The sequence below is a fragment of the Pteropus medius genome, unplaced genomic scaffold, assembly GCF_902729225.1.
Source record: "Pteropus medius unplaced genomic scaffold, Ma_sr-lr_union100, whole genome shotgun sequence".
NCBI lineage: Eukaryota > Metazoa > Chordata > Mammalia > Chiroptera > Pteropodidae > Pteropus > Pteropus medius.
Window position 1 is genome coordinate 434921 of NW_024352837.1, and position 16508 is coordinate 451428.

The 16508-nt window shown below is 52.1% G+C and overlaps 1 protein-coding gene across 6 annotated transcripts in view; it reads left to right on the forward strand.

Moving 5' to 3' along the window:
* The window catches only part of GRIK5 (glutamate ionotropic receptor kainate type subunit 5), a 54159-nt gene that overhangs the window by 34040 nt on the left and 3611 nt on the right, over positions 1–16508 (forward strand). For 4 of the 6 annotated variants that reach the window (XM_039849968.1, XM_039849965.1, XM_039849967.1 and 1 more), the window contains 7 exons: positions 404–520; positions 713–822; positions 1335–1508; positions 9538–9703; positions 10894–11119; positions 12828–12956; positions 13047–13168. In XM_039849968.1, the coding sequence (XP_039705902.1) occupies positions 404–520; positions 713–822; positions 1335–1508; positions 9538–9703; positions 10894–11119; positions 12828–12956; positions 13047–13168 (1044 nt within the window). The remainder of the gene's footprint in view (positions 1–403; positions 521–712; positions 823–1334; positions 1509–9537; positions 9704–10893; positions 11120–12827; positions 12957–13046; positions 13169–16508) is intronic. The other 2 variants (XM_039849966.1, XM_039849969.1) reach the window with 1 other exon arrangement.

Sequence of the window (16508 nt, forward strand, 5' to 3'; positions counted from 1 at the left end):
CCAAGGCCCCAAAGGGTCCTGAGAGGTCGGCGTGCAGGCATTTCAGCTCCAATCTCAGGCTCTCCAGGACCCCGGGGTGGTGGTGAGGGGTGAGGGTCAGTGGTAGGTTTTATAAAGCAGCACCTTAATGATGAACTTGACGGAGTAGGAGGGATTGGATGGGGCGGGCAGGGCAGCCTGGCAGGAAAGAGGCCCCAGAGGCTTTTCCAACAGAGGGGAGAGGACGAGGGTCTGATTTGGGGCCCTCCTGGAGCGAGTCCTGGCTCCTGACCCCTCCTGTGCTCCTCTCTTTGCCACGCTCTCGGCCTCTGATCTCTCCCAGTTGCTCTCTCGCTGTGTTTCTCCCTAACTGCCTGTCTGTCTCCCTGGCTACCCCTCTGCCCCCGCCCTGCTTCCCCTCCAGCAGAAGGCAGACCTGGCTGTGGCCGCATTCACCATCACAGCTGAGCGGGAAAAAGTCATCGACTTCTCCAAACCCTTCATGACCCTGGGGATCAGCATCCTCTATCGAGTGCACATGGTACGGTCCCGCTGGGGACATGGAGGCTGGAGGCAGGAGGCAGGGGCCGGCAGTGGGAGCCGGATGCCTACATCCCCAAGGGAAGCTGAGGCTGTGGGAAGAGCCAGTTGGGTTTGTGGGCCCCTGGGGGGGCAGAGTCTGGGGCTGCAGCTCAGGTCAGACTGGCTCCAGATTCACGCTTTTTCCCTGCAGGGCCGCAAGCCTGGCTACTTCTCCTTCCTGGACCCCTTCTCCCCTGCCGTGTGGCTCTTCATGCTTCTCGCCTACCTGGCTGTCAGCTGCGTCCTATTCCTGGCCGCCAGGTGAGTCCACTTCCTACTTCCTGGGAAGAGGGGCCCGGGAGGAGGCCTGAGCTGGGGACGCATGACTGACCTGCACATTCTGTCATTCGTCTAGACCATCCTTGGCCTTCACTTGGGGCTTCGGATTCCCTGGGCCGTCCCTCCTCCCATCCTGATCAGTCTCTGCGTTTCACCCTGTGCCTCTGACTGCTCTGTGGTTCTCTCTTTGGGCCTCTCCCTTCCCATTCTTCTGATTCTCTCTTCTCTCTGTCTTTATTTCTCCGTGTGTCTCTCACTGTCTTTTTCTGCCTCTTCTCTGTGTCTCTCCATCTCTGTATGTGTCTCTCTACCTCTCTGTATGTTTGTCTTTTTACCTCCTCCCTGTGCATGTGTGTGTGTGTCTATTCATCTCTCTCTTTCTCCGTTTCCTGTCCCTCCCCTGTCTCTCCTGACCATGGTGACTCTGTCTCTTTTCTGTTTCTCTCCTTTCTCTCCCGCCTCGGCCTCATTCCCCCATCCTTGTCTCTCTGCAGGCTGAGCCCCTATGAGTGGTATAACCCACACCCATGCCTGCGGGCACGCCCCCACATTCTGGAGAACCAGTACACACTGGGCAACAGCCTCTGGTTCCCCGTCGGGGGATTCATGCAGCAGGGCTCAGAGATCATGCCCCGGGCGCTGTCCACACGCTGCGTCAGCGGAGTCTGGTGAGAGGCTTTCTGTCCACCCACCCGAGGCTGGGCGGGTCCCCGGTCCCCGGTCCCCACCAGCTGTGTGGCAGGGAGTGGGATAGGGAGAGCTGACCCCCAACCCTGCCACTCACTGACTGTGTGGCCTTGGATAGGCCACATCCCTTCTGCATGCCTTAGTCTCCTCATCCAAAATATGGGGATAAAAATTGCCCATGTCTCAGGTTGTAAGGGTTCAGTGAGGTTTTTGTGGAAAAGTGCTTCTGCCGCCGTGAGGGATCGTAATCAGACAGAACAGCACCAGGGCTATTGCTCTGGGACACTGTCACAGAGGCTTAGTCCTTGAGCTCAGATAGCTTTCACTGTCCTGAGGCCAAGACCTAGACAGGGACGCCTGCTCCCTCAAAGTCCCATGGGGACCCAGTAGCTTGGACAGAATTTGTTTTGCCCCTGTGGCAAGCTCCAAGAAGCTCCACCATGTAGGTACACTGCCTCTAGGGAATGCCCACCCCCTGGGTGTCTCTGCTTCTCCCTGCACTTATGTACAGGGCACGCATGAGATCATGCCCCGGGCGCTGTCCACGCGCTGCGTCAGCGGAGTCTGGTGAGAGGCTTTCTGTCCACCCACTCTAGGTCAGAGAGTAGATACTGACAATTCACGGTATCTGTTTGGCTTACAGTTAAAAAATTTTTTAATTAGTTGGCAACGTTTAAACATTGAGCAAATTCACTCACAAATCCAGGTTTCTCTTCTAGAAAATTCGGGCGATCTGGTGGCGCTAGGCCGACATTCCCACCTGGTCTTGATGTCTGTTCCATTGGCCTCAGTCTCCTTTTTCCCCTTCAGTCACTCTCTGGCGTGGCCTCCATGAGCGCTCAGATTTGCTGTGCTGTCTTTCAAATGGCAGCTGGGCTCAGTTCTTCTTCATGTAGCAGTCTCAGCCCCTTACACTCAGAACCACGGAGAACTGAAGAGAATGCGTAAGACGGAATATTCTCCTGGTTTCATGGATGAGGAGACAGACTGACACCCAGAGAGAGGGAGTCATTTACTAAAGAGTATGCTTTCAGCTAGAGGCAGGACTGGGTCACGCTGGGCTCCCCTGCTCCAGCGCTGCTCACGCCAGCTGGCCCTTGGGGCTGCCGGAGCCCGGCCCTGCTCCCAGCACCTCTCCAGGGTAATCCCAGGCATCGGATCTTCTGGAGGAGCACTTCTTCCTCACTGCCTCCTATCAGACAGAATTCCAGCATCAGATGCGTGCAGCTCGGGCCCCGCCATGTGCCAGGCACTCAGTGAAGAATCAGCCCTCAAAGCAGAAGAGCCAAGCATAAATAAGTAAACAGATACATAAGCTTAGGGACATCATATTTTATGCCAAGAACACATCCCAAAGATACTGTCTAATTTGGAACTTGTTCAATTTAAGACTAACCATAATGACCGACAGGTTTTTCTCTCTCTCAACTAAGAAGAATTATCATATGGTGTCATTTGCAATTCACTTGGTCCACTGGCTTCGAAACTTTTGAGTCTTGATGTCTTTTTTAGCCTTTTGGGATTTGTATCATTTCAAGTATTATATTTTGTATTCATTTCCTATTGCTGCTGCAACAGATTACACAAGCTTAAGTGTCTTAAAATAATATAAGTTATTCTCTTAGTTTTGGAGGTCAGCAGTCCAAAATAAATTTCATCAGGCTAAAGTCGAAGTGTTGGCAGGGCTGGTTCTTCTGGAGGCTCTAGGGGAGAACCCGTTTTCTTGCCTTTTCTAGCTTTTAAGAGCTGACTGCGTTCCTTAGCTCGTGACCCCTTCCTCCATCTTCCAAGCTCACAGCACGTCTTCGAATCTCTGATTCTGACCTTCTTCTTCCATTTGGAAAGACCGTTGTGATTTCACGGCCGATCCAGGATAATCTCACCTCGAGTTCCATGATCACATCTGCAAATTCTCCTTTCTCTGTGAAGGGACGTACAAATTCTAGGGATTAGGACGTGGACATCTTGGCGAGGGCTTTCTTCTGTCACCACACACCCCAGGTGAAGGTCATTAATGTTCTCAGTGTAACAGTGTCTCAGATGCATGTAAACGGTGATATTGATGAACAACAGGGTGCAGTAAAAGAAAACAGAAGATGGGCGGGCCCCTCTGAGGAGGTAGCCGTAGGCCGAGTCCATGCCAAGGGGAGTAAGGAACATTCTAGACAGGCCAGAGAGGACAGATGTCTGAGGAGGTGGCTGAGAGGGCCTGAGGATACCTGCCATGACAGATATGACTGAGTCCCCAGGTCAGGCGGGGGATCAGTGACCTCCTCTCTGCAGGCTCTCTCTTCTCTCAGTCACAGGTGTCTTCTCCAGCTGAGCATTTTCTATCCCTTCCATCTCTGTCACCAGGAGGCCACCCATCACGCCCCCTCCCTCAGTGGTGCCTTCGCCCCTGGCCCTCCCACACATTCGCTTGTTCAACAGCTGCCTCAGCAGGTGTTCATTTATCTACCAGAGCAACCCTGGCCAGGACCAGTGCAAGGGCTGTGGGCGTGGGTGCCATGACCTTACCAGACTTGGCCACCGCCTAAACAGCAGCAACCAGGCCAGGACCCACCTCCTAGGCCCCTCATCTCCAGTGTCAGTCCGGCCACTGTCCCCTGCAGCCACATCCAAGGGCTTGTCATCGTTCAGGACAGCTCTGCCTTGGAAGTCAATGTTTCTGAGTTTATGCTCTGACCGCAGCCCCGTCACCAGGCCCTCCCCGCGTCACTCCCATGACAGGAGGCCTTTCACCTTCCTCTTTCCAGTTCTGAGCCCCGCCGGCTTTTACGTCCGTCCCCCTGCGTAGGCTCCTGGGCCATGTCTTCAGCTACTGCTTTGTCATTGTCCTCCACTCCTCAGATCCCATTTTCCTTTCCTCACGTCCTCCTGGCAAGAAAGCCCCCAAAGCTCAGATCTAGACAGCAGCTCCACCACGCTCCCCTGGGACTTATTCATTGACATGTCCATTCCTCCCTGTTAGCCGCTCTCCTAGAGACTCTACTTCCTAAACTCCTCGCTGTGTCCTTCCAGCTTCCACCCGCCTTTCTGGATCCTGTTTCAGGTTGCCGTGGGTCCCTTTCGCCCCCGCCACGTCTTGTGGAGCCCCTCCCTCCACACCAGTGACGTTTCAGCGCTCACAGACCTAACGCCCTCTTTTTACAATTTAAGGGTGATGTATCTACCTACACACATGATTTAAAACATCAATAAAGCCTCCTAATTGCAATACAAAGGGGAAAAGGGGAAGTAATTTATGATAAAATAGTAGGCTAGCCATATGTAAATGCTTGGGTGGGACTGTTCTAGAAGACAGCCTGCAGTAGTCAGGTGTCTGCACCTACTTGTAATGGATACATTTGGAATGACAAGAAGGAAGGCCATTTAATAGAATTGTGTCAACACCTGAGACTTGACAGTCCGAAGTCGTTGGTAAATGAGTACATTTATATAAATAGAAATCACTGTGAGTACGACGATTTAATAATGCAGCTGGTCCAAGCGTCTTGACTTGATGACTCAAATACCATGAGCAGGGTTTTGCTGTCAGAGACGTGATTTCCTAAAATGGTAAACAGTTCTGGGCAAAATTTCAAACAAAACAACATCCGTTTCTTCCACAATCTAAATAATAGGTGCATTTCTGGAAATTTCGGTTTCTATTATAACCATGCAAAAAACACTTTGGTTTTTATGTACCCAGGAGTTAGGCTGAAATAGTCATGTACCGCGCTTTCCCCATTGTTTCCCCGTTGAGACCGGGCTGCATCGTCGGGACCTGCCCTGCCCACTGACACAGGGGCCCCCTTAATCACTCTGGCTGCCAGCATGCCCCGCACCTTGCCAAGCACCTTCTCTAAATGCCTCCCCGGAGGCCTCCCCGCCTGGGGACCATCCACCCTGTGTGCTCCAGAGCCATCTCATCCACCCCAGCTTCCCTTGCTATTCATAGCTGACACTTTCCGAGTCCTCACCTCATACCTCTCCATGGGTGCCGGATGGCGTCCCTAAACGCAACTTGTCTAGAACGGAGCTCACATCTTTACTCCCAGATCGAACGCCCCTGCTCTGGCTTGGTGACTGACCCCTTCTCCCCACCCCATCACCACTGCCAGGCAGCCACACTGTATTTTCAGTCTGGGTGGTGCTTGGTGTCTACCGGCCACTGAATAATTTTGTCTTGAGCCACTGACAACAATGACCCCCAGGGAGGGTTTGGAGAGACTTAGTTGCCAGAGGGGCATTGTCAGACTCTGGGTCTGTGTGTCGGGGTTTGGTTTTCTTTGGCAGTGGGCCGCACTGACTGTGCATCTCTATCCTCCACTCTGCCCCCCGCCCCAGTGCCTAGCACAGCGTCGTGCATGTGTGCTCAGCAAAGGACAGCTGCCGTTTTCATTATTATCTGCTGGAGGAGGGGGTGGTCTGAGAGGCCCTCTCAGCATCTCCCCTGGCTTCAGTCCTTATCTGCTGGGAGCCCAGCCACTCTTACTTGACAAGGCAGGAGGATAGAGAGGGCCATGGTAAGACAGTGGCTATCATAGCCAGGCCAGTGGGTGCCTCTTCTCCTGAGTCCTGAGTCACCAGGACAATGAGAGCACACACTTGCACAGATGTAACTCACTCTTACAGCAGCCCCGTGAGGAGGGGCCTACGATTTTACTTACAGGTGAGCCCAAGGTCACACAGCTAGGCAGTGATGGAGCCAGGACTTGGGGATTTTCCAGAGATCGTTCTATTATTGATTTCTAGTTTAGTTCCAAAGTGGTCAGAGAACATTCTCTGTAGGATTTTAATCCTTTGAAATTTATGGAGACTTGTTTTGTGGCTCAGCGTATGGTCTGTCCTGGTACATGTCCCATGAGCGCTTCCACAGAAGGTGCTGTGGGTGGGTGCAGTGTTCTATAAATGGCAATTAGGGCCAGTAGGTTGATAGTGTTATTCAAGTCTTCTATATCCTAACTGATTTTCTGTCCATTTGTTCTATCAATTATTGAGAGAGGAGTGTTGAAATCTCCACCAGTAATTGTGGAATGATTGTATCTGTTTTTCTCTTCAGTTCTATCAGTTTTTGCTTCACGAATTTTGAAGCCCTGTAATTAAGTACATAAATGTTTGGGATTGTTCTGTCCTCTCGATGAATCGATCCCCTTCTCATTATATAACGTCCCTCTTTATTCCTGGTAGCAGTACTTGTTCTGAAGTTACCTTTATTTGATATTAATATAGCTACACTTTCTTATGTTTAGTGTTTGCATAGTAGATCTTTTCCCCATCCTTTCACTTTCAACCTATTTATATCATATTTAAAGTGAGTTTCTTATAGACAGCCTTGGAGCAGGATTTGGCAAACTTTTTTCTGTTTGGGCCAGATAGTAAATATGTTAGGCTTTGCTGGCCATGCGGTCTCTGTCGCAGCTGCTCAACTCTGATTGTAGTGTGAAGGCAGCCATAGACAACACACAAACGACCGAAGGCGACTCTGTTCCAATAAATCTTTATTTATGGACACTGACACTGCAATTTGAATTTTAGATGTCATATGTCACAAAATATTACTCCCCTTTTGATTTCTTTTTAATCATTTAAAAATGCAAAAACTATTTTTCACTTGTGGGCTATACCAGAGCAGATGGCAAACCAGATCTGGCCTGTGGGCCATAGCTTGCCAACCCCCAATTGGAACCTTTAATGCAATGATCGATATGGTGGGGTTTAAATCTGCCAACCTGATATTTGTCTTCTACTTGTCCCATCTGTTCTTTGTTCTCCTTTCTCTCTTTTCCTCCCTTCTTTTGGATTTATTGAGAGTTTTTTGTTCTGCTTTATGCCCGCTCTTGACTTGTTGACCGTACTTCTTTGTTTTATTTTTCTCAGTAGTTGCTCTGGGTTTACAATATGCATCTTTAATTATTATAAAATACTTTCAAGTAATATTATGCCACTTTACCGAAGGTGTAAGACCCTTACAGCAGTACATGTCCATCTCTCCCTCCCATCCTTTGAACTACCGTTGTTCAAAGGTATATATTATTTCTACTTATCTTATGAACCCCACAATACCTTAGGTTTGTGCGTGTGTGTTTGCTTCAACAGCAAATGTCTTTTAAAGAAATATTTAAAATGAGGAACGTGTCTTTTATATTTACTCATACATCTACTATTTCTGGTGCTCTTCATTCCTTCATGTGCATCTAAATTTCCATCTAGTATTTTCCTTTTACCTAAAGAACTATCTTTAGCATTCTTGAAGTTCAGGTCTGCTAGCAATTAGCTCTCCCAGCTTTTGTCTGTATAAAAAATGTGTTAGCATGTTTTCTTCTTTGAAGGATCTTTGTTGCTGGATATAGAATTCTAGGTTGACAGATTTTTTTTCTTTCAGGATGTTGTTGCAATGTCTTCTGGCTTGTATACTTCCTGACAAGAAGTCTATTGTCACTCTTATCTTTGATTCTCTGTGTGTAATATTCTCCTGCCCTTTCTGGCTGCTTTTAGGATTTTATCCCTGGTTTTTAGCAATTGATTATAATATGCCTTGATGTGTTCTGTGTGTGTGTATGTTTATCCTACTAGGGTTTATTGAGCTTCTTGAATCTGCAAGTTTATAGTTTTCATCAAATTTGAAAAAAAATGTTGGCCGTTACTTCTTCAAATATATTTTTTCTGTTACTCTCTTTCTCTCCTCTCTTTCTGGGGCCCAAGCCACATATGTAACACCAGCCGATATTATTCCTCAGGCCACTCAGGCTCTGTGCTCATTGTCAGTCATTTTTTATATCTCTCTGCTTCATTTTGGATAGATTCTTTTGCTTTCTTCCAATTCCCTGTGCTTTTTTGCTGTAGCATCTAATCTGTATAATCCCTTCCAGTAAAAATTTCCTCTCAGATGTTGTATATTTCATCTCTTCCATTCACTTCTGTATTCTATCTTCCATTTATCTTTGCATAATGTTCATTTTTTTATATCCTTGAACATTCTGAATATATTTATAATAGTTGTTGATTGTCCTTCTCTGCTAATTTTGTCATCTCTGTCAATTCTGGGTTTTGATTGAGTAATTTCACTCTTGATTATGGGTCAGTTTCCTGTGGTTTTGTATATCTGGTAAATTTTCATTGGATGGCAGACATTTTACATTGAATTTTACATTGTTTACATTGTTGAATGTATTACTTCAAAGAGTCTTCGACTTTTTCTGGAAGGCAGTTAAGTTACTTTTACATTATTTTCGTCCTTCCCAGGCCTATTTTTAAGTTTGTTTGGGGCAGGTCTAGCGTGGCCTTTCTCCTAGGTCTAACCTAGCTCTGTTTCTAATGAATTGTCCTTTTGGGTTCCTACCGAATGTCTCATGTATCCAGTGAGATCTCTCTGCTCTGGCCAGGGGGAGCTCAGAAGATTCCCAGCCCTGGGGATTGTTCTTTCTTTGAAAGTCGTTCTTGCCTGGTCATTGGAGTTTCACCGTGTGCGTACACAGATTGATATTCAGCCAAAGACTCAGGGGACCCCGTGAAGATTTCTGGAACTCTCTCCATGTGGCTCTCTCCCTCGGGTCCTCTTCCCACAAATACCAGCCATCTGGCCTTCCTCATCTCTCATCACCATCCAGTCAGCGAGGTTGCCTGACTGGGTTTTCCTTCTTTCCTGGCACTACAGCCTACAAATTAAATCCAGCCGGCAGCCTGGGCAATGACAAGGCTCACTTCATTTGTGTTTTTTGTCTTCGGGATCTCACGTTGTCCTATGTATTTAAATAGTTTTTTGTACTCTGACTAGTTTTCTAGCTTTTCTTGGTAGGAAGGTATTTCCAGACTATCTTATACTCTTGTATCTGGAAGTGGAAGACTCTGGAAGCAATATTTAAATCCAGAGTCTGGCTTCAGAATCCATGCCCCCAGTCTCTCCACTACTCAGCAGTCACTGAAACTTCTAGATGCCAGGTCACCAAGGCGGGGTACCACCAGTGGGGCACATGGCCACAGGGACAGGGTGGCTCCAGCCTGTAGCTCACTCCTCCCACCCCTCAGGTGGGCCTTCACCTTGATCATCATCTCCTCCTACACGGCCAACCTGGCCGCCTTCCTCACCGTGCAGCGTATGGAGGTGCCCGTAGAGTCGGCTGATGACCTGGCAGACCAGACCAACATTGAGTACGGCACCATCCACGCCGGCTCCACCATGACCTTCTTCCAGGTGGGGCCCCCAGAGCCGCCCAGGCTTGGTGTTGGGATCCCCACCATGCATAGCAGCTCAGTGTGGGGCTAGGCAGGGCTTCCTGGGTCCTGATTGTCATGACAGTCAAGGAGGCGAGGGAGCAGAAGACATACACTCTTGCAAGGAGTGCTGATATCTGGCTGGGGAAACTGGACTTCTGCCTGGGGAATCGGGGAAAGGAGGCAGGTGTGAGATCTAATGTTGCAACCGTGCCAGACAGGCCACATGGGGTCTGCTAGAGGGTCAAGCCTGGAGAAATGAGCCAGCAGAGATGAGGCGAAGGCCCATCGAGGTGAAGAGAACTTGTCCCTCTGTATTTTGGAGTGGTGAGAAGGAATCAGAAGGAAAGAAAGCCTGGAGAGGAGGTTTGGGTGAGAAACTACAGAGGTTCCAGATGTCAGACTAGGGCTGAGATTGGACCATTAGTGGAGGAGGTTAGAACAGTTGAGGGGTGACCCATTTAGAGCTAGATGTTCCCTCTGGGGCAGTTGGGAGTAGACGAGTGGTTTGGAGGGCTCCGGAGCTGGGCAGGGGCCGTTGGCTGAAGAGGGAGCAAGCAGGCGAGGGGAAGGGGGTGAGTGCCCAGATATCAGTTGGGTGGCAGGACCATTTCCCAGCTGAAGACTTGAGGAGCAGGGTCAATCACCTGAGAAGAGCTGAGTCTGGGCTTCAGATCCAAGAGGGACAAGCAGGTGAAGAAGGGTGTATGTTGGGTGGGAGCAGGAGGGTGGTCATTCCCAGAAGGACCTAGGAGGGCCTGTAGGAAGTAAACCACCCTATTCGGCATGGATGCAGGGCTCCCTGAACCAGGCTGGGCCATGGGTAGATTGGGGCATTGAGCATCTTCTCCTGGGTTCCCTGAATAAGGCCTGGGAGCGCTGGGAAGACAAGGCTGGTGTCAGGCTGAGCCAGGCCCAGGGATAGAAGGGAGAAAAAAGGTTGAAAAATAAGACCATGATCCCTCCTTCCCAAGTCTTTGGTCTTTAGGGTCCTGGGCTGGGGGCTGGGGTACGTCTTGGATGTGGCCTTGAGCAGTCTCTCTGTCTTGTCTCTGTCTGTGGCTGTTGATGTCTTCCTCTGGCCTTCTTCCTCTCGCTGAGGGAGACTTCCTGGAGGTCAGAGGAAAGGCAGGAGGTGGAAAGCCCCTCACCTCTTTCCTATGTGTCCAGAATTCACGGTACCAGACGTACCAGCGGATGTGGAACTACATGCAGTCGAAGCAGCCCAGCGTGTTCGTCAAGAGCACGGAGGAGGGCATCGCCCGCGTCCTCAACTCCCGCTACGCCTTCCTGCTCGAGTCCACCATGAACGAGTATCACCGGCGTCTCAACTGCAACCTCACCCAGATTGGGGGCCTCCTCGACACCAAGGGCTACGGCATCGGCATGCCGCTGGGTATGGCAGTGGTGGGATCCTGGGGCCAGGGACCAGCTGGATGGGTTGTGGGTGGCCTCCTGGCTGTGTGGCCTTGGGCAGGTGACATCACTTTCCTGAGCCTCTGCACCATCAGCCTGCGAAAACGGGCTTAGGAGTGATCAGTTCCAGCCCCGTAGGTCTGTGGAGGGAGCCAAGTGAGCCTGTGCCAGTCAGTACCCGTGGCCCTGAGGCATGCCACCTTCCCACATCAGCCCCGGGGCCCTCAAGGCTGAGGACCTGGTTTTATTTACTTCATATTCTCCGCACCAAACCCACAGCCTGGCTCAGAGCGGGCACTCAGAAAATGGGTGGTGGTTGTTGCCGGACAGACGCCAAGGGAAGGAGGATAGAAGAATGGGGGGTTTTGCCGGGGAGACTTGGACATGCTTTTCCAGGGCTCAGTGCTAGAAACTTACCACCGGTTTAGTTGCCAGATTTTGGCGTTTTGGCTTTTAAACCCATCCATATGCTGATGACTGCTGCAGTAGCTGTCTGTTACTGCATAGCAAATGACCCCGGTTCCTAGCCGCTTTGTAGCAGAGTCAGTGCTATGCCGGGGAAACAGTGTAGCCTGGTGCTTTGTGGGGGGACAAGTTCTGGAGTCACACTGACCCGAATTCAAATCTCAGCTCCCTCCCTGAGTCAGCATGACCTCAGGCTGGAGTGTCGCCTGCCTCCTCCAGAAAATGGGGGTGGTAATACTGGCCTCACGGGATCACTAAGACTTGAATAGGTTTCTGTAAACCAAGGGTTTACATTAGGTGCCTGATAAACACTGATCACCCCACTTGCCCATACCCCGACTCCCTGGCACCTGGTAGATGCTCACGCAGTATTGCAGTGAATGAAGACATGAGCACAGGAGAGCATATGCTTGTGGTATTTGAGGCCCAAGAATGGTTTAAGGGGAGGATCTGAGGGAGGAGAGGAGAGAGGCGATCTATGGTGGGGCACGCAGAGGAGAGGTGTGGCTGGGGAGTCGCTCACACCACAGGTCTGTCTGATGCCCAGCTGTGTGCTGATACCACTGTGGGGAGCTGCCACACCTCACCCTCCTGCCTTCTGCTAGGGGCACGGACAGCAAACGGACAGTCAACACAGCTTTGTAATGTGATGTCAGGTGCTGACAACTGCTCTGAAGTAAATTAAGGGGAAAAGACTGACAGGGAGTAGAGCACTTGGTGTCATTTTAAATGAAGTCAGTCAGAGAGGACCCTCTGAGGACACCCTGGGAGCAGAGCCCCAAGCGGAGGGAAGGGAAGGGACATACCAGGCAGAGGTGGAGGTCCCAGGGTGGGATTGCGCCTGAAGGATTCAAGAAATAGCCAGGAGGCCGGTGCAGCTGGAGCTGAGAGCTGTGGGGGAAGGGGGCTACAGGAGCTTGTAGGCCAGGGAAGGGCCACTGGAGAGTGTTAAGCACAGGAGGGGCGAGCTCTCTGATTCTGTTTCTGAAATCGTCCCTCTGGCTGCTGTGTGGAGAACCTGGATAGAAGGTGAGGGGAGGCCACGGGGAGGGAACCGTGACAAATGTGACAGGTGTAGTGGGGCTTGGCCCAGCATGGTTGCAGGGAAGGTGGCAAGCAGTTGTCAAACTCAAAGTTGGGGATGCGGCAAACAGGAGGAGGGGCAGGGCGGGCAGGGCCCCAGGGCTCCAGCGGCCAGTCCACCCGTCATGTGCCTGGTCCAGGCTCCCCGTTCCGGGACGAGATCACGCTGGCCATCCTGCAGCTCCAGGAGAACAACCGGCTGGAGATCCTGAAGCGCAAGTGGTGGGAGGGGGGCCGGTGCCCCAAGGAGGAGGACCACCGAGCCAAAGGTCAGCCCCCGCACCTGCCGTGCCCCCTCAAAGACCCCTCGCAGCCCCCATGCCCACACAGCCCTCCCCTGGCTCTCCCCTGACCCCCAGGTCTGGGCATGGAAAACATAGGCGGCATTTTTGTCGTGCTCATCTGTGGCCTCATCATCGCTGTCTTCGTGGCGGTCATGGAGTTCATATGGTCCACACGGAGGTCGGCAGAGTCCGAAGAGGTGAGGAGGTTGGCGGAGGGCGTCAGGAGGGCAGTGGGACCCTGGGGGCAGAGGGGCTTGAAAACTGTGGCACTGGGAGCCTCACTGGAGGAGAGGAGGTGGCAAGGAGGAGAGGAGGTGGCGAGGAGGGTCCGGGCAGCCAGGGAGGTGAAGGGGCGTCTGAGAGTCCAGGGGCAGAGGAGGGTGAGAAGAAGAAGAGGAGAGAGCAGACAGATGGGGGAGACAACCCACGGGCATGAGGAGGACGGCGGGGTAAGAGGGCGCAGGGAGACACGAGGGTCCAGGGAACGGAGTGAAAAGGGGCACAGAGACGACAAGGATGTGGGGGTCAAAGGTGGTAAAGCAAGAAGGAGAGACAGGCGGCGAGAGTGCAGCCAAGTGAGACAGAAGAAGCAGATGACTCACCCACCGCTCCCAGCTCCCACCTCCCACGCTGCGTCTGCCCCCCTCCCCCAGCGGTTATCCTCCCTGCTGCCCTGCACCCCGCCCTTTCTGACCTTCCCTCTGTCCACCAGCCCCCAGCCCCTTGTCCCTCTCACCTCTGGCGGTGACCTGATTCTACTCCCCTGAGTAAAGCAGAAGATTCTGGAGAGCGTGTAGAGCCCCACCCACCCCGATCCTTGCTCCCAGCTAAGGCGCCTTGGCCTGGCCTGGCCTGGCCTGATCTCACCTCGCGCCTTCCCCGGGACGTCCCTCAGCAGTTGTCCCCTCCCCTCCCACGTCCACAGCTTCAGTTCACTGGATCTTTACCGGATCGAGGCTGGCAGCGTACAAACGTGCTGTTGTTTCTCCCATCTTCAAAAAGCCCTCTCAACCCCACTTCCCTTCTCAGCCACCACCCCATCCCCCCTGCCCTGTGTCTCCCTGCTGTTTCCAGTTCCTCTTCTCCCATTTATTCTGGGACACACTCCAATTCAGCTGCTGTTCCCACCTCTTCGCTGAAGCCAGTCTGGTCACCAGTCTGGTCACCAGTCTGGTCACCAGTCTGGTCACCAGTGACCTCCAGGTCTGAAATCCAGTGCCCGAGCCTCAGGCTTCATTACACACGAGGAAGCAACAGGCTTCAGCAGCCCATCACTCTCTCCTCCAAACCTGCCCTTCCTCGCTGGCCACTCCTTTGTGGGGACTTGGGCTGGGTCCTGGAGCTGCTCCCTCTCTACTCCCTCGATAATCCCATCCAGCCACATGGTTTGTAAGACTATCTGGATGCTGAGGACTCCTATGTTAGTTATCTTTTGCCACGTGACAGATTATCCCCAAATTTAGCAGCTTGAAACTGCCAACTTATATGAGTTCATAGTTTCCGCCGGTCAGGAATCTGGGAGCAGCTTAGCTGGGCGCTTCTGGCTGCCCAGGGTCCCTGGTGAGGTCACCATCATGATGTTGGCCGAAGGCTTGGCTGGAGCTGGAATGTACATTTCCAGGATGGCTCACTATCTCATGTACCCATGAGGTTTTTAATTTACGGAGGTGACTGAGTGATGACAGAGAGGCCAATGCAGTTGAAAGAAGAATTTATTGCTTACATTTTCCGAGAGGAGGGGGCCCGCCACACCATGCAGGGCCACATGGGGAAGCACCAGGTTTGGGCAGGAGCCGAAGGAGTGGCTAGGGGGCTGGTCTCTAGATTTCTGGTACCTGCTCTGGGTGACTAAGGGCAGCTTGGTGTGAGGGAGGTAGATGAAGGGCACGGCTGAGGGTATAGACTGAGTAGTGGTCGGTTTGCATTTGAAAGGTGGCCCTCAGCCCTTCCTGTCCCTAAGAATCAGGTTCCCTTCGGGGTGGTGGGGGAGGCAATCTCTCCCTGGCCAGCAAGATTTTTAAGATGTCAAAACATCCTAAGATACAGAAAAAAAGAACATGATTAAATACTCACATGGCAGCTGGCAGGAGGCCTCAGTTCCTCGCACAAGGACCTCTCCACAGGGCTGCTTGAGTGTCCTCCTGCCGTGGCAGCTGCCTTCCCTGAGTGATCCAAGAGAGCCAGGATGGCTTCCAGCAAGGCAGCTGACCCGGCGTGTTCTGTTGGTCACACAGCAGCCCTCATACAAAGGCAGAGGGGCTTACAGAAGGGAGGGACCATCGGAGGAGCAGGATCTTGGGGACTGTCTACCAGAGCTCCCAAATGCATATCTCACAGGGACCTCTCTCTGACCCAGGGTTTGTAAACACAGCTCCATCCTCGACATCTGCACATGGATGTCTGACAGGCAGCCCGTGTGGGCGTGTCTAGCACGGAGCTCCCGCCCGCCCACCAGACAGTGTCATTCAGGGTGCTGATCTCTTAGCAAATCCTTTCAGCTCCATCTTTAAAATACCCTACCCAGAATCCAGTGCCTTCTTACCTCCCTGGCCACCACCACTCTGGTCCAGCCAATGTGTCCTCCTGCCACGTTACAGTAGCAGCTTCCTCAGTGCCTCCCTGCTATTGCCCTTGGCCTCCCTGCAGTCTTTTCTGAACACAGCTCCACAGTGATACCGTAAGAGCACAGTGGTCCCCTACTTCAAACTCTCCCTTGGCTCCCATCTGACTCAGAATAAAAGCCAGATCCTTCCAGTGGCCTCTGACCTCACACAGGCTGGCCCCCAATGCTCCTCTGACCGCATCCCCTCCCCCTCTGCCCCGTGCACCCCACTTGAGCCACCCTGTCCTGCTGGAGGTTCCTTCAACATGCCACGCCCACCTCAGCACCTTCCTGCTGAACTGGCCACCTGCTCTCCTGCCAGGCTCCACCATGCTCACCCAGCACTGCCTTTCAGTCTCACTTGAAGGTCCACTTCTCAACCAGTCATCCCCACCTGGCCCCTGTGGAAATTCGGCATCACTCCCCACCCACATGCCCCGCCTCACCTCCGGATTTTATTTTTCTCAAAAGTATTCATCACCAGCTCACATACTACCTACATTTCCATGCGTATTATTTTTTGCCCGGGCACACTGGAATATGACCGGAGGACAGGGACTGCTGTCTGTTTGGTTCTATCCTGTATCCTCAGAGCCCAAAACAGTGCCTGGCACACAGTAGGCACTCAACAAACATGTCTAGCGATGACTGCGTGAATCAGAGGCAGGAGACAGAAAACAAATAGAAGCGGAAGGGCTAGAGGCAGAAATTTTCGAGTGAAAAGATGAGAGAGGAGGGGAAGGGCAGATTCAGGAAGAAACCCAAATAGGGAGACGGGAGGGAGAAGTGGAGTCAGGAGTGGAGAGGTGGAGAGGTGAGACGGGAAGAGCGCGAGGAGGTAACGGAGCCCGGAGGGAAGAGGGTGGGAAGTGAGGAGGGGAAAGAGCGAACGGGCAGTGGGGGAAACATGAAGAAAGGTGGTGGGGAAGAGATAG